The sequence below is a fragment of the Heteronotia binoei genome, chromosome 11 (genome assembly GCF_032191835.1).
Source record: "Heteronotia binoei isolate CCM8104 ecotype False Entrance Well chromosome 11, APGP_CSIRO_Hbin_v1, whole genome shotgun sequence".
In the NCBI taxonomy this organism is placed as follows: domain Eukaryota; kingdom Metazoa; phylum Chordata; class Lepidosauria; order Squamata; family Gekkonidae; genus Heteronotia; species Heteronotia binoei.
The window spans coordinates 63,922,727-63,940,633 of NC_083233.1; the positions used below are offsets into that span (position 1 = coordinate 63,922,727).

At 43.1% G+C, this 17,907-nt stretch overlaps 1 protein-coding gene across 2 annotated transcripts in view; it reads left to right on the plus strand.

Moving 5' to 3' along the window:
- The window catches only part of TBX1 (T-box transcription factor 1), a 53,123-nt gene that overhangs the window by 22,013 nt on the left and 13,203 nt on the right, over positions 1–17,907 (plus strand). For both annotated transcript variants that reach the window (XM_060250022.1, XM_060250023.1), the window contains exons 3-5: positions 3,585–3,756; positions 5,900–6,055; positions 17,563–17,630. In XM_060250022.1, the coding sequence (XP_060106005.1) occupies positions 3,585–3,756; positions 5,900–6,055; positions 17,563–17,630 (396 nt within the window). The remainder of the gene's footprint in view (positions 1–3,584; positions 3,757–5,899; positions 6,056–17,562; positions 17,631–17,907) is intronic.

The following is a 17,907-nucleotide window of genomic DNA, read 5'->3' on the forward strand; positions in this document are numbered from 1 at the left end:
GTCCTGGGTGCAACTGGGTTTTGCCTTTCCCTTTTCTCTGTATTCATGCCTTTATGATCCAGTCTTTCTCAGTAGGAAAGCATTGTGAACTATCTAGATGAGGAATAACAACAAGCCAACCAGGTGCGTTAGGCTGAGTGTGTGTGTTCAGACCAAGTTCACTCAGCATATTTACTTTGTAGACTGGTGATTCTAACCTAATCTTCCCATATAAGTAGGCTGATACTGACCACTATACGTTGCTGTTTCTCTGTTCTGGCTCTGCCTCATAGGAGCTGCAGTTATTTCTCTGGGGACGACTATGGTTTTGTAGACAAACACAGCCCTCAGCCCGTGTTATGGTGCCTTCACATCTTCTTGACCAGCACAAGAAGCAATTTATGTACAAAAGCTTGCAATGGCCAGCCATTTTGTGTTTTCCTCTAGGTCTAAGGCTCAAAGCATTGACCATGAGATTTATGCAATGAATGTTAATAAATCAAACGTAGGTTTGCAACTTACAGAACAACAACTGAACAGCATACTTAAGATTGCTACAGCACAGACATTGTCTCCAGATTTTTGTGCAATAATTCAGAGCAAGTGGTGTCAGATTGTTCAATAAACAAAATATTGCAAGAGTGCTAATCTTTTAAACATGTTCTATTTTTAAGTTTTTTAAAAATGCTTTAATTGTTTTTATCTGTGTCCTTTGTAAAGTTTCTATCTCTGCTACCTGGAATTACATTTTATGACACGCATGGCCCGACCCAACAAGGTCTCGTTTATGTCAGATCAGGCCCTCATAACAAATGAGTTCGGCACCCCTGGCCTAATCTGTCATGTTAGTAATGCTTCGTTTCAGTTCTGTTTCTAAAAACTGTTAGTTAGTTCTACATCCTTATCCTATTGCATTGTTTATTCAATGTCCCATCCCGTCCATTGTATTGATTCGCTCTGTGTAAACTGCTTTGAGTCCAAGTGATAAAAGCAGACTAAATAAAATGAAAATTGCTATTTTCCCTCAGTGGCATCTTGCTTGGTTCCCTGGGCCCCTGAAACTTTAGGCTCCCCTCCCCAAACCTGGGGGGAAGACATTGTTTAACTCCAAATGTTTAGGAGCACTTAACTTATTTTACCTAGGGCCAGGGGTCGTTTTGTAGAAAAATAGGTGGTGGAGCTCATTAGCATAACTCATTAGGGTATGCTGCCCCTCTACCAGCCCAAAGCAATAGGACGCAAGAAAGGAGAGCCCTGGGCTAGTGAGGCCTGCTTGGGCTGGCTAGAGATCCAGCTAGCCCAACAGGCCTTGCTCACCTGGGGCTCTCCTTGGTTTCCCCCCCAATCAAAAGGCCAGCAAGCCACCCGCTGCCCAAAATCACATAAGAAGTAGAGAAATGGTGGTGTGGGCTTCTCCAGGGGTTAATGAGTGCATGGCATGGCATGGCAAAGCCCCTGGTGGCTGGCTGGCTGCCTGCTCTCCTAATCCAGGGATTGTTATGCAGTGGCACCTACTATTCAATGGACAAGGTTGGTGTGGAGAAAGAGGGGGAACCCTCAGAAAGGTTCACTCCTGTGAGCTCCTGCTGAATTCCATGCCTGACTAGGGCCACAAAATTTCCATTTCATCTCTCTTCCTTATTGAATGATTATTGGCAAATGGTACTCGCCACAAGTCTCCTTCGCCTTTTGAATACATAGCATTTAACCCAAAGAAAGAAGATCTTGAATTAAGATGACCCCAAATGTAACACACACACAAAAAAGGTTTGATTACTGTTCATCCTTGTAACATGTATGGGAATGCAAGACAGCCCCTTTTTTGTTATGTATGCAAAGCAGCAGTGTCTTTATCCATAACATCATATCCTGTTTGCTAACAACTAACATTTGTTAACTCCATAATGGCTGAATTGTAAGTAACCTGAATTCCAACAAGCAGAGATAAAGCATGCACAGCCACGGAAATCTGGATTAGCCTTAAAAGAAACTTTACTTACTAATAAGGAAAGGGTTTCCCGGGAGATTAAATAAACAAAACAAGGATTAACATCCTGGCTACCTGCTCTAACCTACATCTTTACTCTTGTACTTCTAAACCTCATGTGGGCGTGAACTAGAGAGACAAAGAGCAATAAAACAGGACTTACTCTCTAGTCCAGCCCCAATGTATTGATTCCTTGATTGAAGAACCCAAATACTAATTATACATTTTGTCACCTTGCTCTGGCAGCAATTCCACTGAGTTCACTTGGCAAAAATAAGACATAAGAAGTATCCAGTGGAGAGTCCTATAGTAGCCTTTACCATTGGGTTGGTCCCTAAACTTGACTAGCTAGGACATCAGCATGCATAAACAGTTAATTCTATTGTGGCTTCAGGTGGGGAACTTGCAAATCCCAACACTTTTTCTCAGGCCTGTAGCGATTTAAATTGCATGGGAGAGGCACCCGGGAGCAGCTGCTCTCCTCCCATGCCATTTAAAGGGTCCACAAATCAGCTGATCGGTAGAGTCCAAATCATGCGGGAGGGGCAGCAGGAGCAGTCACCATGATTTAAAAGGCCCCCTCCCCCTTGGCCCCTTCGCCTCATGGTCCCTAGCTATGGGGCTGCTTTTTCCCTTCATGGAATTAGCAGGTGGGCTCATCTTGCTTCTGCGTAAATATAGCAGTGATGCATACCATCCCGTTATATTCCTTATATCAAGCTTGTTGCCATGTGGGGACCATTCATATCCCCATATTGCAGATAGAAAGGCTGAGGCAGAAAGAAAATGGCTTGCCTTAAGGCCCATCTTGTGAGTTCATGCCAAGGGTCAAATCTGATCCCCAGGGTTTTCATACCTCAGTTTCTTTGTCGCTATGCTATGTCAACTCTTTTAGACAAATTTCTTAGCAATAAAAAATCAATCACTTTCCCGCCAGAGAATAATGTAAGCCGCTTGGGGGTACCCACTGAGGAGAAAGGTTGGGTATTAATAAAGTAAATAAATAAATAGATAAAAGCAGGGGTCGTTTTGTAGAAAAATAGGTGGTGGAGTTAATCCAGGGATTGTTATACCGCTGCACCTACTATTCAGTGGACAAGGTAGGAAGGAGGAGGTGGAACTCTCAGAAAGGTTCAGGAGCTGCACCCCTGTGAGCGCCCGCTGAATCTGAGGCCTGGATAAAAGAATTTATATAGGCCCACGTAGAGACTCACTCTAATGCATTAAAAAGGTAAAGGCAGTCCCCTGTGCAAGCACCAGTCGTTGCCGACTCTGGGGTGACGTCGCATCATGATGTTTTCATGGCAGACTTTTTATGGGGTGGTTTGCCATTGCCTTCCCCAGCCATCTACACTTACAGAAATACAAACCAGAGCCATTTCTACTTCCTATTCTAGGTGAACTCTCTCTATGCATTCGGGAATATGCCTATAGAATCCCTGATCTGTGCTGAAAAAACAACCGTTGTGTTCTGAGCCACGGTGAATTTTAAAACCCAGGAAAAGGATCAGCCCTGGTGCATGATAGCAGAAAGGTCCTTGCCAGAGTCTAGTAAATTTTCTGGACTGTTGCACTGGAGTTTACTCATGCTCAGACCCGGCTTTTTCTCTCCATGCAGATATGCATTTCACAGTTCCTCCTGGCTAGTAGCTGGCAAGGCTGACCCGGCAACTCCCGGGAGAGTCCATTACCACCCGGATTCCCCAGCCCGGGGAGCTCAGTGGATGAAACAGATTGTCTCCTTTGACAAACTTAAGCTGACTAACAACTTATTGGATGACAACGGACATGTAAGTGTTACGAGAGGGAGGCAGAAAACCATGGTTGAAGGGTTTGATCAATGCAATAGCTCAATGCAATAGCAGATGAATCTCAAGAGGGTGGGATGGTGGATCTAGGCCTTCCTGTGGGTGGGCAGCAAAGCCTCAGAAAATGACTGTTAAGAGCATCAGCCCAAGGTTGAAGGGTTCACATCTGGGACAGATGTGTGGCCTTCCGAAACCTGAGACTTTCTAAAGGGCTACTAGCAAAATACCACAACAGATATCAACGGGCATATCTGTTGTAAATTTGCTATGTAAACTTATTTGCATTCTGTAACTCTTCTATCCATACAACATCCCTATGAAGTAAGCAATTAATATGTCTTGTAATGGGGGGAAGCAGGGGGTGAAATTCTAGCAGGAGCTCCTTTGCATATTAGGCCACACACCCCTGATGTAGTCAATCCTCCAAGAGTTTACAAAAAAAGAGCCTTGTAAGCTCTTGGAGGATTGGCTACATCAGGGGTATGTGGTCTAATATGCAAAGGAGCTCCTGCTAGAATTCCACCCCTGGGGGGGAAGTATGCTGTTTTTCTTATGAAAACAATGAAACATTTTAAAATAGTAACTTTATTGGAGTGTATAACATTATCACCATGCTGTTTTAAGTATGTCATATTGACTGTGTACAAAGATGGTTGTCATCCTAATGATCTTTCTTTGAAAAATAAGGCTCCATGAAATTAACGGGGTTTAATTTCCAATTGCACACAGTTATGAGGAGGACTTTGTCTTTCCTAATATTTTGCAACAGTTACTTCCAGAGCTCATTTAACAGGTGGAAAAGATGCTGGCTTGTGTGTGGTTTCCCGGTTGGATCTAGATCCAGTTTTGTCTATATCAATAACACTTGTATAGTGCTTAGTGCTATCATTTTAAGACTTCAATCAGTCAGATTTAATAATGAAGTCTCATTGACACGCATACGTTTGCATAGGACTACAGCCTTGTCTGTGTAGTCGTAGGTATGTTTATTTGGAACTATGTCCTGGTAACTGAAATGGGCTGGCTGCTTCCAAATGATTGTTCAGAAGACTGCAGTCTTCGGCTTTTTGAAACTTCATTATTTCCATGGACAAAAAGACAAGTGGATTCTAAATCAAATCAAGCCTGAATTCTCCCTAGAAGCAAAAAGGATTAAACTGAGATTATCATAACTTGGTCACATTAAGACAAAACTCACTGGGACAAACAGCAATGCTAGGCTAAGTTGAAGGCAGCAGGGAAGAGGAAGGCCCAATATGAGATGGATCAGGGGTAGAATTCTAGCAGGAGCTCCTTTGCATATTAGGCCACACACCCCTGATGTAGCCAATCCTCCAAGAGCTTACAAAAAAAGAGCCTTGCAAGCTCTTGGAGGATTGGCTACATCAGGGGTGTGTGGCTTAATATGCAAAGGAGCTCCTGCTAGAATTCCACCTCTGAGATGGGTTGACTCAGTCGAGGTAACCATGCCACTCACGTTGCAAGATCCAAGCAAGGCTACTAACAACAGCACTTGGAAGGTCATTAATTTATAAAATTGCTGTACATTGGAATCAATTTGACAGCACTTGACACAGCACAAAGACATTTCCATGGGAGAAGCAAGCAAGTATTTAATCTCTTCTGCTGAAATCAGAATTTAAAACACTGGTGGCTAAATTGTACCCTTAACTGAAGGGTATCCATCAAAAGGTTCTTTGCTAGGAGATGTCACTTGCCCTCTAAGTAATTGCTATCAGATAAAAAAAGATTGGAATTTATTATCTCAAATGAAGAGAGTATGCAGTCAAACAACTGGAGGAGACAATTTTTTTTACCTTGACAAGTAAAAATTAATTTTTAATAGCATAAGACTTTCCCCCTCGTAATAAATCCAAATTATTCATGCCACGATCTGATAAACTTTGTCACTTTCATTTGTTTCTCCTCCAGTCCAGCTCTCTCTTCAAAGACAGCAGTAGGCCCGGTGATCCCCCCCCCCACTCCTTGCCCCATATAGCCTCCCATCCTGACACTGCATTTGGTACCCTCTGTGTGGGTGTGGGGCCCCCTCCATTCTCAACATGCCGTCTTGGTATAGTAGAATGAATCAATTATGATCTCCCTTGCTCGTTTTATCATTCAGATCATTTTGAACTCCATGCACAGATATCAGCCTCGTTTCCACGTGGTCTATGTGGACCCTAGGAAAGACAGCGAGAAGTATGCTGAAGAGAACTTTAAGACCTTTGTCTTTGAGGAGACCCGCTTCACCGCAGTGACGGCCTACCAGAACCACAGAGTGAGTATCTGGAATTCATTACTGAGACACAAACCTTCCAGTACTTCATTTATCAAAAAAAAAAAAAAAAAGGTTCCCGCCTCACCTCACTTCCAGCAACATGATGGATGGGGAGGTCGAGAAGGGAAGGCAGGAAGGATAGATTGTTCAGAGCAGTCAATCAAGTTGGGGCTTTAGTTGGGGGAAAAACAACAATCTCAGGACCAAACAATACCGGATGCCATCCACAACACCTTCAAAGGTCATGTAGTCCCGTTTGTGATCAGACTAAACAGACGAGATTCAACATGGTTTAAATAAATGGAGGTACGTCATCTTTAAAACTGTTTGTGGGATCCAATTTTAGCATTTATATGGAACTGAATATATTAAGCTGCATGTTTGTTCCTGACTTCTACTTGCCTTCATACCTTGTGAGCCACAAGTCGCCAAGGCCTGATTAAACCACATTATTTAAGGCCTCAAACTTAAACACATAGAAATGAGTTCTAATGCCACTGGCAAAGTTATTTCCAGGGTTTTTTTTGAGGTGGTGGTGGTGGAATGTGGTGGAATGCCCGTTTAAGTACTACTTACAATGCATCCTTGCACACATTTACTCAGAAGTAAATCCCACCGCAGTCGACAGGGCATTTCCTAGGAATTGTACATAGGATTGCAATACCATGGTTTACGAACTGCAGTTATACAAAGTCACCTGTGCTAGTTCTGATACTTAACAATGCTGTCTTGCACTGTTTACTCAGAAGTAAACTCCACTCAAGCCTTATTCCCTAGGAATTGTGCATAGAATTGCAATATCAGTCCATTTACAGACTGCAGGTTCTACCCTCCTCCCCCGGTCAAGTCACAGGTGACTTATAGCAACCCCATGAGGTTTTCAAGGCAAGAGATATCCAGAAGTGGCTGGCCATTGCCTGCCTCCACACCACATTCCCTGGTGGTCGCCCTTTCAAATACCAATTAGGGCTTCCCCTGCTTGGCTTTTGAGAGCTGATGAGATCAGGCTAGCCTGGACTATCCAGGTCAAGACAAAATCGTATATGTGAGCCTTATTTGTTTTATTAATGCTAGTAATAATTTGGGACTTTGTTCTTTGCGGCCTATCCCCAATGAGTTAAGCCAAAGCTATTATTTAGTGAAAGGGCAGGAAATGAATCATAAACTGGATCCAGGCTGACAAGAATTCCACTCAATAAGCCTTTGCAACAAGTTACAACAGCCACGGATTCAATGTCACATTATCGACAGCTGTGTCCCGTTCTTCCTCAGACAAGTTCAGAGCACCACTTGATGGCTTTATTAAAAGAGAGAGAGATCCCTGCATGGAGGCAGGGGTTAAGTCTTGTCTTCTCCAGAACTGCAGATCTGACCAGGATAATCCCCCTTCCCCAGTTGCTATTACCCTCCCCCAAGTCACATCTTGTTCAGTTCTAGTTTCACTTAGAACAGGGGTGGCCAGACTTGCTTAATGTAGGAGCCATATAGAATAAATGTCAGATGTTTGAGAGCTGCAAGACATGAACATCAGATGTTTGAGAGCTGAAAAACATGAATGTCAAATGCTTGAGAGCAGGCAGGCAGGGATATAGTTGGGAGAGGGAGAGAGAGGTGGAAAGAAAGCAACTTTATCTTTAAATGCATTCTCCAAGCTGGCTGATGGGGTGGTGGGGGCTTTGAGAGCCACACAATATGTGTGAAAGAGCCACATGCGGCTCCTGAGCCACAGTTTGGCCACTCTTGATTTAGAAGCTAATTAGACTACAAGACATATCCAAGGTAAAGATGAGGGTGAGGTCATGGCTCAGTGGTAGAGCATCTTCTCGGCATATAGAAAGTCCCAAGTTCAAACACTGGCATCTCCAGCTGAAAGGATCAGGTGGTAGGTGATGCGAAAGACCTCTCTGCCTGAGACCCTGGGGAGCTGCTGGCAGTCGGAGTAGATAATACTGACCTTGATGGACCAAGGGTCTGATTCAGTATAAGGCAGTATAAGCTTCATGTGGGCATGTGAAGATACTGGCTTCTCTAACACACTATTGTCGAGGAGGGACGGTGGCTCAGTGGTAGAGCATCTGCTTGGTAAGCAGAAGGTCCCAGGTTCAATCCCTGGCATCTCCAACTAAAAATGGTCTAGGCAAGTAGGTGTGAAAAACCTCAGCTTGAGACCCTGGAGAGCCACTGCCAGTCTGAGTAGACAATACTGACTTTGATGGACCGAGAGTCTGATTCAGTATAAGGCAGCTTCATGTGTTCATGTGTCTAGTACAGGGGTGGCCAAACTTGCTTAACGTAGGAGCCCCATAGAATAAATGTCAGGTGTTTGAATGCCGCAAGACATGAATGTTAGATGTTTTAGAGCCACAAGACAGAAGGGAAAGCAGGCAGGTAGGCAAATAGATGGGGAGAGGTGGAAAGAAAGCAACTTTAAATGGAAAGTAATAAAAAATAAATGCATTCTCCAAGCCTCTGGCTTCAAAAGTCACACAATATGTGTGAAAGAGCGACAGTTTGGCCATTCCTGGTCTAGTCTGACTGTCAGCATATCTTCAGAGTTCTGTCTCTACTCTGCTGGTTGCAGCCGTCTCCACTGGAATTGCCGGAAAACTTCTGCATGCCCTGAGCTGCATTCCATTCTCCTCTCCACTATTTGGAGCTGAGGCTGCAATTCTACGCACACTAGCCTGTATGCAAGCCCCCACTGAACTCAGTGAGATCAGTGAATGGAGACATGCATAGGATCTTCTGAATGGAGACATGCATAGGATTATGCTGTGACATTCCCACAACCCGCATGTAGCACTTTACACACCACTGTACATTAATTCTTTTAATCTAGGTTATATTAAGCAGTTAAAAAAAAAAACCCCACAGCAGTTGTTTACTTTTTTATAACTAACATGCTAAAAATACATGACGAGGGTACATTTCCCTTCACCCTGGGATGTGGGCAATCAACAGTTTTCATGCAGAATTTATTCAAGCGGCTGTGAAAACAGCTCTAGTCACGTTTTCAAAACTAGTATGGTCAGCATAGCAGAGTCAAACTATTTCCTCTTTATCCCAAAGAAAATCAGTTTCGGAAACCCAACCCTAATTTATTCTGAGTGTAGTCATGTATTTATACATGTTAAGTATGCCTCTTGTTCCCTGGAGAATCCTTCAGCTTTGAATGCAGGCTTTGGGAAATACACAGGGTTTTTTTTGTTGTAGGAACTCCTTTGCATATTAGGCTACACCCCGCTGATGTAGCCAATCCTCCAAGAGCTTACAGGGCTCTTAGTACAGGGCCTCTTGTAAGCTCTTGGAGGATTGGCTACATCAGGGCCTCTGGTATAATATGCAAAGGAGTTCCTGTTACAAAAAAAGCTCTGGGTGAAAGCATTTATCGCAACTTGCTTCAGAAGAAAGGTGTCTAGGATCTCACTAACCCTCTTTTAAGTGCCACCTCTTCCATTTAAGAGATAAATGCATAGGACAATTTACGAGCCAAGCCAGACATGATGTTTAAGTTCTGTTGGAACTGCTGAGTTAGAATTTGGCCCTTACAAAGCAACCACAGGTAGGCCTGATATGGACTGGGGAAGAGAAGGGTGAATTCTTCCCTCCCATGATATTTCACTCATAGAAAATGTAGCTGCCTCTCCCACACTGCTTTAAGTCCTTCTAGTGGGGAAAGACTGTCTGGCATCTGTCTTCCCCCATCCCTTATCAGGGCTTAAACCAGGTTTTGGGGAGCATTTTCTATCAGGGAAACAGGGGAAAGAAGAGATCTGGATAATGCATTTAAAGTTAAAGTTGCTTTCTTTCTACCTCTCCTTCCTTCCTTCCTTCCTTCCTTCCTTCCTTCCTTCCTTCCTTCCTTCCTTCCTTCCTTCCTTCCTTCCTTCCTTCCTTCCTTCCTTCCTTCCTTCCTTCCTTCCTCAAACACCTGACGTTCATGTCTTATGACTCTCAAACTTCTGATGTTTGTTCTATGTGGCTCTTATGTTAAGCAAGTTTGGCCACTCCTGAACTAGGGATTTCCAGCAGAGAATTGTCAGCACATTTACATTAAGGTTCACAGGTGAAGCTGCATTACACTGAATCAGGCCTTTTGGCCCATCAAGGTCAGTAGTGTCTATTCAGACTGGCAGCAGCTCTCCAGGGTCTCAGGCAAAAGATCTTTCACATCACGACTGACTGATCCTTTTAAACTAGAGATGCTGGGGATTGAACCTGGGCTAATGTGCAGTGAGGAGAAGCAGTAGTCAAACAGGTTTAAAACATCGCTGCATTGGTGGTGCAATCCCATAGACATGGCAAGATGCAGATGAACAAGAGCAAGCTTCAAAGTTCTTCTCCTCGTGGCTTGCTGTTACAGCCACCCCCTTCCAGAAGGTTGAGGATTACTCCAATATGGTCTGAATGGACTGTGTTGCTGTCAGATTTGTTGGTCTCTCCTCAAGCTGCTGACAGGCAACTCTCCTCTTCCTCCCCTGAGAAGTTCATCTGCTAAACCCATGCTTTGGTTGCTGGAGGAATTTGATCATCCTGAGAGTCCTTGCTTCATTATTCCTTTAAAAGAAGCTGGCAAGGGTTTCACCTTTTTGTTTCTTTGTAACTCCTGCGGGGAAAGTGTAGGTGACTGGGGAAGGCAAGGGCAAATCACCCCGTAAAAAATCTGCCATAAAATGTTGTGATGTGACGTCACCCCAGAGTCGGAAACGACTGGTGCTTGCACAGGGGACTACCTTTACCTCTAACTCCTGCACATTTCACTGCAGTCGTTTCGGTCAGCGATATAGTGCTTGTATAAAGAACTAGCAGAGACAGTTTAGGCAATGCTTCCTCAGAACAGAGTAAGAATCCAGTAGCACCTTTTACCAAATTTGTGGCAAAGTATGAGCTTTTGTGAGTCACTGCTCACTTCTTCAGATACTCACAAAAGCTCCTACCATGCCACAGATCTTGTCACTTTAAGGTGCTCCTGGACTCTTGACCCGATTCCCCACTAGGCTTGTTCCAGCATCGGAGCTCTTTCCCCACCCCCCCCACTCTTCCCTCCAATTTTGCACATGCTGCCCTGGGGCTGTGACTTGCCTCGCCTCTTTCCCACGGCAAACAAGATCCTCTAAAAACTGGTTTCTGCTTGCCAGGGGAAAGAGGCAGGGCGAGTTGCAGCCTCGCAGCAGCGTGTGCAAAATTGGACGGAAGCGTTGCAGAGAAAAAAGCTCCAACGTTGGAACAAGCCTAGTGGGGAATCAGTCTTGCTCTTTTCTACTGCTAAAAGGTAAAGCTAGTCCCCTGTGCAAGCACCAGTCGTTTTCGACTCTGGGGTGAGGTTGCTTTCACAATGTTTTCACGGCAGACTTTTTACAGGGTGGTTTGCCATTGCCTTCCCCAGTCATCTACACTTCCCTCTCTCTGCAAGCTGGGTACTCATTTTACCAACCTCGGAAGGCTGGAAGGCTGAGTCAACCTGGAGCCAGCTACCTGAACCCAGCTTCCTCTGGCATCAAACTCAGGTCATGAGCAGAGGACTCCAACTGCAGTACTTCAGCTTTACCACTCTGCGCCACGGGGCACACTGCTACAGACAGACTAACACGGCTACCCCTCTTGATCAGAACGGAGTGTGATCAATGCAGATTGGTCAGCCAGGTAGACTGCTCTCGCTTGGAACTGGCAGAGTTGTTCCATCTCCTTTGCTGGCTCTTTCACACATGTGGAATAATGCGCTTTCAGGACTGCTTTGCAACTGGATTTTACTGTGTAAAAACAGCAAAGTGGCTTGCGAATGATTGCTAAAGTGCATTGAAGGTGGACTGAAATTGCATTCTTCAGTGTGTATGAAAGTACCTTTATTGGAGAACGCCCCCCTCCAGTTCACCCAGACATTTTGTTGAATTGTGAGGGAGCAATTTGAAAGAAAGAAAAAAATTACATTTCAGAAGTATGAGCATAACACCGGTTCTGTTTCTGTAGGTGTGATTTTTAAAAAATCCTCTTCTTGTCAAAATAAATATCGATGTGGTATATAAACTCAGGCACAAATTTAAATATAGTTGTTTTAAGGCTGAAAGGATTATTTGGTTAAACTCTGCAATTAGTCACTCAGCACTTCAGACTTCCTAAATGTATCTTTTGAACCAGAGAAAGCCTTTAAGATTTTTTTTTGTCATCTTGACAATTAATCATTTGTCAGGTGAAATGCTAGTTACATGCATTTTTCTTTTTCTTCCCAATTACAAGTATTCATATTAGAGTTTATAGAGAACATTGTGCATAGAAATAATGATGATGATGATGGCTGTTTTGGTAGAAAAAGCCCAGCAGGAACTCATCACCATTGTTTCACACTGGGCTTTTTATTTAGAAAAAGCCCAGCAGGAACTCATTTGCATATCAGGCCACACCTTCTGCCACCAAGCCAGCTGGAACTGCGTTCCTGTGTGTTCCTGCTCCCAGTGATCCCACTGATGGACCTCCTGATGGCATCTGAGTTTTTTTGCCACTGTGTGACATAGAGTGTTGGATTGGATGGGCCACTAGCCTGATCCAACATGGCTTCTCTTATGTTCTTATGTGACGCAGAGTGTTGGACTGGATGGGCCACTGGCCTGATCCAACATGGCTTCTCTTATGTTCTTATGTGACACAGAGTGTTGGATTGGATGGGCCATTGCCTTGATCCAACATGGCTTTTCTTATGTTTTTATATTCTTTAAAAAAGCCATAATAACAACAACAGCGCAATAATAATACAATTAGCATTTACAGAGTATAGCGCATAGTACAGACATGATTCAAGTGACGATATTATTGTCCTCATATTATAGATTTATTTACATTATAAATAGGTATAGTTATATGACTGAAGGTAAGAGAGAGTGGTTTGTCAGGCAGAGATGAGATTTAACAAACTTTGTTAACCTTGCCCCTCTCTCCTCATCACATTTTTATCCTTCCAAGGAGTAGCGAGACAGACATGTTTCTATGAGTTTGGTTAAACTGGAAAAGAGTAACTGGCCCAAAGCCGCTCAATGTAGTTCATGTACATGGGTCTTCTAAGTCCTCATTCAGATATTAGACCATGCTGATTCTACATGAGAATTCCATTAGTTACATTAGTTTCCTCCTACCCATCCCTCTTCTGTTGTTGCCTCTCCAATTCTGAGATGATATTTCTTGGTTTTTGTGTTCCTTTTGCTGTTCCTAGCATTTAAGGAAATGTTCAGACTGTTCTGATTATTTTATTGATTCTAATGGTAATTTCAGTTGCTTTTGTAGGCTGTTCGTGATTTTATATTTGTTTCTGAAATTTGTTAGAATTCTTATTGAGACTAAAAGCTGCTTGTGTGTTCTGAGAGTGCCAGTGTAAATGTTTCAGATAAATAAAAAAAAATAGTAAATAGGCATAAAACAACTGCTAGAATCACATAAAGAGCAGTGAATAACTTAAATTCAAAATAGTACAGGGAAGTGTGTATTTATACAATTACAGAAATACAAAAGTTAATATATAAAAATGTATACAACAAATAACAGTACGTGTAATGCATTTGTAAAGTAAAATGTTATTTCAACTTTCTCAGATTCTTAGGGAAAAAATTCAAATTCTTGGATTCTTAAAAAAAATCCCACAAAAGCTATAGAATATGCATAAATGAATAGATAGGAACACCATGACAGTAAACTAAGCTGCAACTTTAAAAAGACTGATCAGCAAGACAGTATTAAAAAAAAGCAAAAAACCAGTTACCTCCCCCACACACATAAAAACCACCCCAATTTAAAAGCTAACTGATACAATACCAAGACAAGACAAAACACAGCATAATAGAGCTATAAAAGCAAGGCCAATATCAAAACTGTATATAAACCCTTCTATAAAAGAGGTAGCACTGAACTCTGCCAGAAGAAAGCAGACGGTTCCCATATAGAGTAACAGGGTCGGTGTGGCGCGGAGGCAGAATAATAGTGGCAAAAGGGCTACGCACACTTTGCACACAGGAATGCTTTTCATGTAGGGAAATCAAAGCAGGCCCCAGATTCTCATGTTTGCCATGAATTAGAGATGACCCAAATGCCTCATCTGCATAACATCATTAAAGGGGGGAGGAGGTTTACACTGCTGCTGAAGCAGCCTCACAGTCTGATATGTTGATAGATTCAGGTGGGTGGCTGTATTGGTTTGAAGCAGTAGAACAAAATTCTATTCCAGTGGCATTTTTAAGACTCACAATTTTTTATCCGAGGTATAATCTTTTGTGCGCACACACACTTCTTCAGATTGAAGTTTGTATCCAGTGCCACCTGTAAGATCAACAAAATTTTATTCTCAAAGTATAAGCTTTCATGTGCATGCACACTTTTGAAAGCTTAAACTTTGAGAATAAAATTTTGTTGGTCCTATAGCAGCCACTGGGCACAAAATTCAGTTTGGTACGTTGACATCCCTTTTATTTTAAAGCTCATACACCTTACCAGGGAGTGGATGGAATCAAGCTTTCGTGTTTATATTTGAAATTTCCACCAAATCATGGAACGGGCCTAATCTGCAAATGCATCAGTTGGATGACATTTAAAAGTCTGCTTTTGGTGATAGAAGCTTACTATAAAAAACCAGTGCTTACAACTGCTGAATGAAAAACTAAACACCTGTAATTTTTCACTTTTTAGCCATGTGCTACAAAGGTGGGGTGGGGGGACTAAGCCACAATGGTTGTTTTGAGTTTTGACAGCGTCTGAAACCATTCCCTCCCTTCCTGAGAGGAGGGCGCTGTGCCTTTAAGAGACTCCGGAGGCCTTCCCAGACTGGCATTCATCTGATGGCTCGGGACAGCTGCTCCTTCTCTCCTGCTTTCTATCAGTTTGACCTCTAAGGCTGGAACTGTCACTGAGGGGCTTAAAGTTTGTTTTTCAACCCATTCCGGAAACTCACAATCTCATACTTTATCCGTGGATTTGCTTAAATATAGAAAAATGCCCTTTCTCTCTCCCTCTCCCTGGTGAATGAAATAAATACATGGCTGCTCCGTTGTGGCGGGGGTGGGGGGTGGGGAAGGCCATGTAATGTGGCATCCACTTACAAGTGCATTCATGGCAGACAGCTTATGAGCTGCCTTTCTCTGGTGCCGCGAATTAATGTTACATAGAAGACAATTCTACTTTGGGGAGCAGAGGGAAACCACATGGTTGAATTCCAAGGCCAGATCGGAGATCTCACATGCAGTCCCACTGCCTTTTGCTTTTGAAGGGGACCTGGGTCTACAGCCCCGTTAACTGCAAGCAAGAAAAAAACTTAAAAGCCACATCAATCCCAGGGCAGAACTTTGGCTTACGTGTCGTATCTTGCGAAGTAGGGATGATTTCAGATTTCCAGTTATGTCTGTTTGCTGTTTTGTCCTGAAAAATCCTCATTCGATTTTGTTTCTCCCTTGTGAGAACTGTGAACATTGTGAGCGTTTCGTGCCACTTTCTTCTTCCTTGCACCGAATTTTCGCACGAAATGTGCCCACGTTTTTCAACAATGTTTTTTGCATCGATAAATTAGCCTTATCCATTATACATAAAGTAAATGTGTGAACATCATACGTTCTATCTACACACTGCAAACCAAAGCTATACAGCGTGTGTACCCAACGCAAAGGAATCTGCAAAAACAACAGCGAAACAGAGAACTGAAACTGCTGATGAAAATGTAAACAGATACATAAAAAGAAGAGAACCGAGGAGCGCTTGCTCATCCCTTCTGCAAATCTAAAACCGGTTCCGTAAGGAAGCTCCCGCATTGGGGCTTTGTGTGAGGGCTGGGGATTATCTGTCAGAGATCTCTATGTTCCCCACCCTATGCAATTCCCAGGATTCCTTATAGGAAAGTAGTTTAAACGGGGGTGTATAGTGTCTGCATGACCTTAGGGAGAAGGTTGTAGCTCAAATGACAGAGCACATGCCATGCTGACATAGAGACCTCTAGTATCCTTACCCTTCTCCCCCCCCCCCCCCGCATGTGCATATATTAGCAACTTTGGAAACAAGCTCCCAGGTTTATCGCTGTTGACCTCAGATAACCATAAGCGCATCGCTCATTAGTGCATTTCACCACCCTAGCTCCAAAGTAAGCAGGTATGGATTAGTGCAGAGTACCGATGCCAAAGTGGTACTTCTCGCCTTTGGCTTCAAGCCCCTGAAGAGAGACACAACCAATAAGAAATCGGCTCCTTATACACCCAGCTCCAACTGAGCTCTCCACTGCCAGCTATCGATCGCCAACTCAGAGGTTGCAGAGGGGGAGACAAGGGGGTGACAGGTACCCTATAACGTCTTGCCTACACCTTCACTGAGAATCCCTTCTCCAAGCACCTTTTTATTTGGTAAAAAACACTACTGCAAGACTTTTGACTGGAGCGTGTTGTAGGGACTTTATCACTCCTGCCTTGTTCTTCCTACACTGGCTTCCAAGATGCTTATGGGCTCATTTAAAGGCCTACACAGCTTGGGACCAGCATACCTTAAGGACTGCCTACTCATGTGAAGCTACCTGACAATTATGGTCAACTTTAAGGACCTTGCTTTGGGTGCTTCAGTCAACTGATGGGTGGCAGATGGAGAAATTCTTCGTATAGTACATTTACAACTGACATCAAAGTCTTGTCACTTTCCTAATAGGCAAACTGCTCAAAAATGACTTTGATGTCAGTCGTAAATATACTATATGAAGAATTTATAATAATTGAAGGAGGAAGAATTTGAAGTTGTCTTTCATTTGGATTGTGCTTGAAATTACTGGAGTGGTCTCTGTGGAAAAAAGACTGTAGAACTTACTTTTGCTGGAAGGAACTTCGAAGCAGGATATGAAGTCGACCTCCTGTACAATGGAACTCTACTTTGTATTGTGAATTTCTATTGTGTTAAGACATTTTTGAGAGTGTTCCATAATTTAATGTATTTTGAGAGTGTTCCATAATTTAATGTATGTGTGCATCTATGTTTCACCTATAACTTTGGAATTCTGGTGCATAAAACTTTTAGTAATCTTGGTCACTATAACCCTGCGGGTTGTTTCCATTTTGCAATCTAGAGTGACCTTTCTCTGTGTTTTCATCTCCATCCTGGGGATTGGCAACCCTAGGTTGAAGTCCTTTTTGTTTCATTTGGCTTCTCCTTGTTGACTATCCTTCCTCTTCATGTTTTCAGTTTCTGCTTTATAAAAATCCATGTATCATTTAAAAGATGAATTTTAATACGTTTTTTTTTAACTGTTTGCTCCTTTGACAACTCAAATTGGGTGTAAAGGCAGTATTAAAAATTAACTATTGGTATTTTTGCTCAGCTTTCCAGCTAATTTCCAAGGAAATACGTAAAGACAGAGTGATGTAATTAATAGATGGCTGCAATTGTGCTGGGGGCGCTGGCTAAGTTTTATGTTTGCTTAGTATTTATTTAAGTACTTCCATTTGTTCCCGGCTTCTTCCTGGCTGACTCCAACACCGATTTCTTCCCGACCCTGTGTCTCTTTCCAGATTACACAGCTCAAGATCGCCAGCAACCCTTTTGCTAAAGGATTCCGAGACTGTGACCCAGAAGACTGGTAAGGCAGGTCTTAATTTTCTTTCACTGCTAAGGTCCTGCAACACAAACATGATTGCACTAAGAGGCTACCCTGTAATTCTGTGGGAAGTACCTGGAGATTTTGGGGGGTGGATCCTGAGGAGGGCAGGGTTTGGGAGGGGAGGGGCCTCAGCAGGGTATAATGCTGTAGATGCCACCTTCCAGAGCAGTCATTTTCTCCAGGGGGAACTCATCTTGGTTGTCTGCAGGGCTTTTGTTGTAGCAGGAACTCATTTGCATATTAGGCCACACACCTC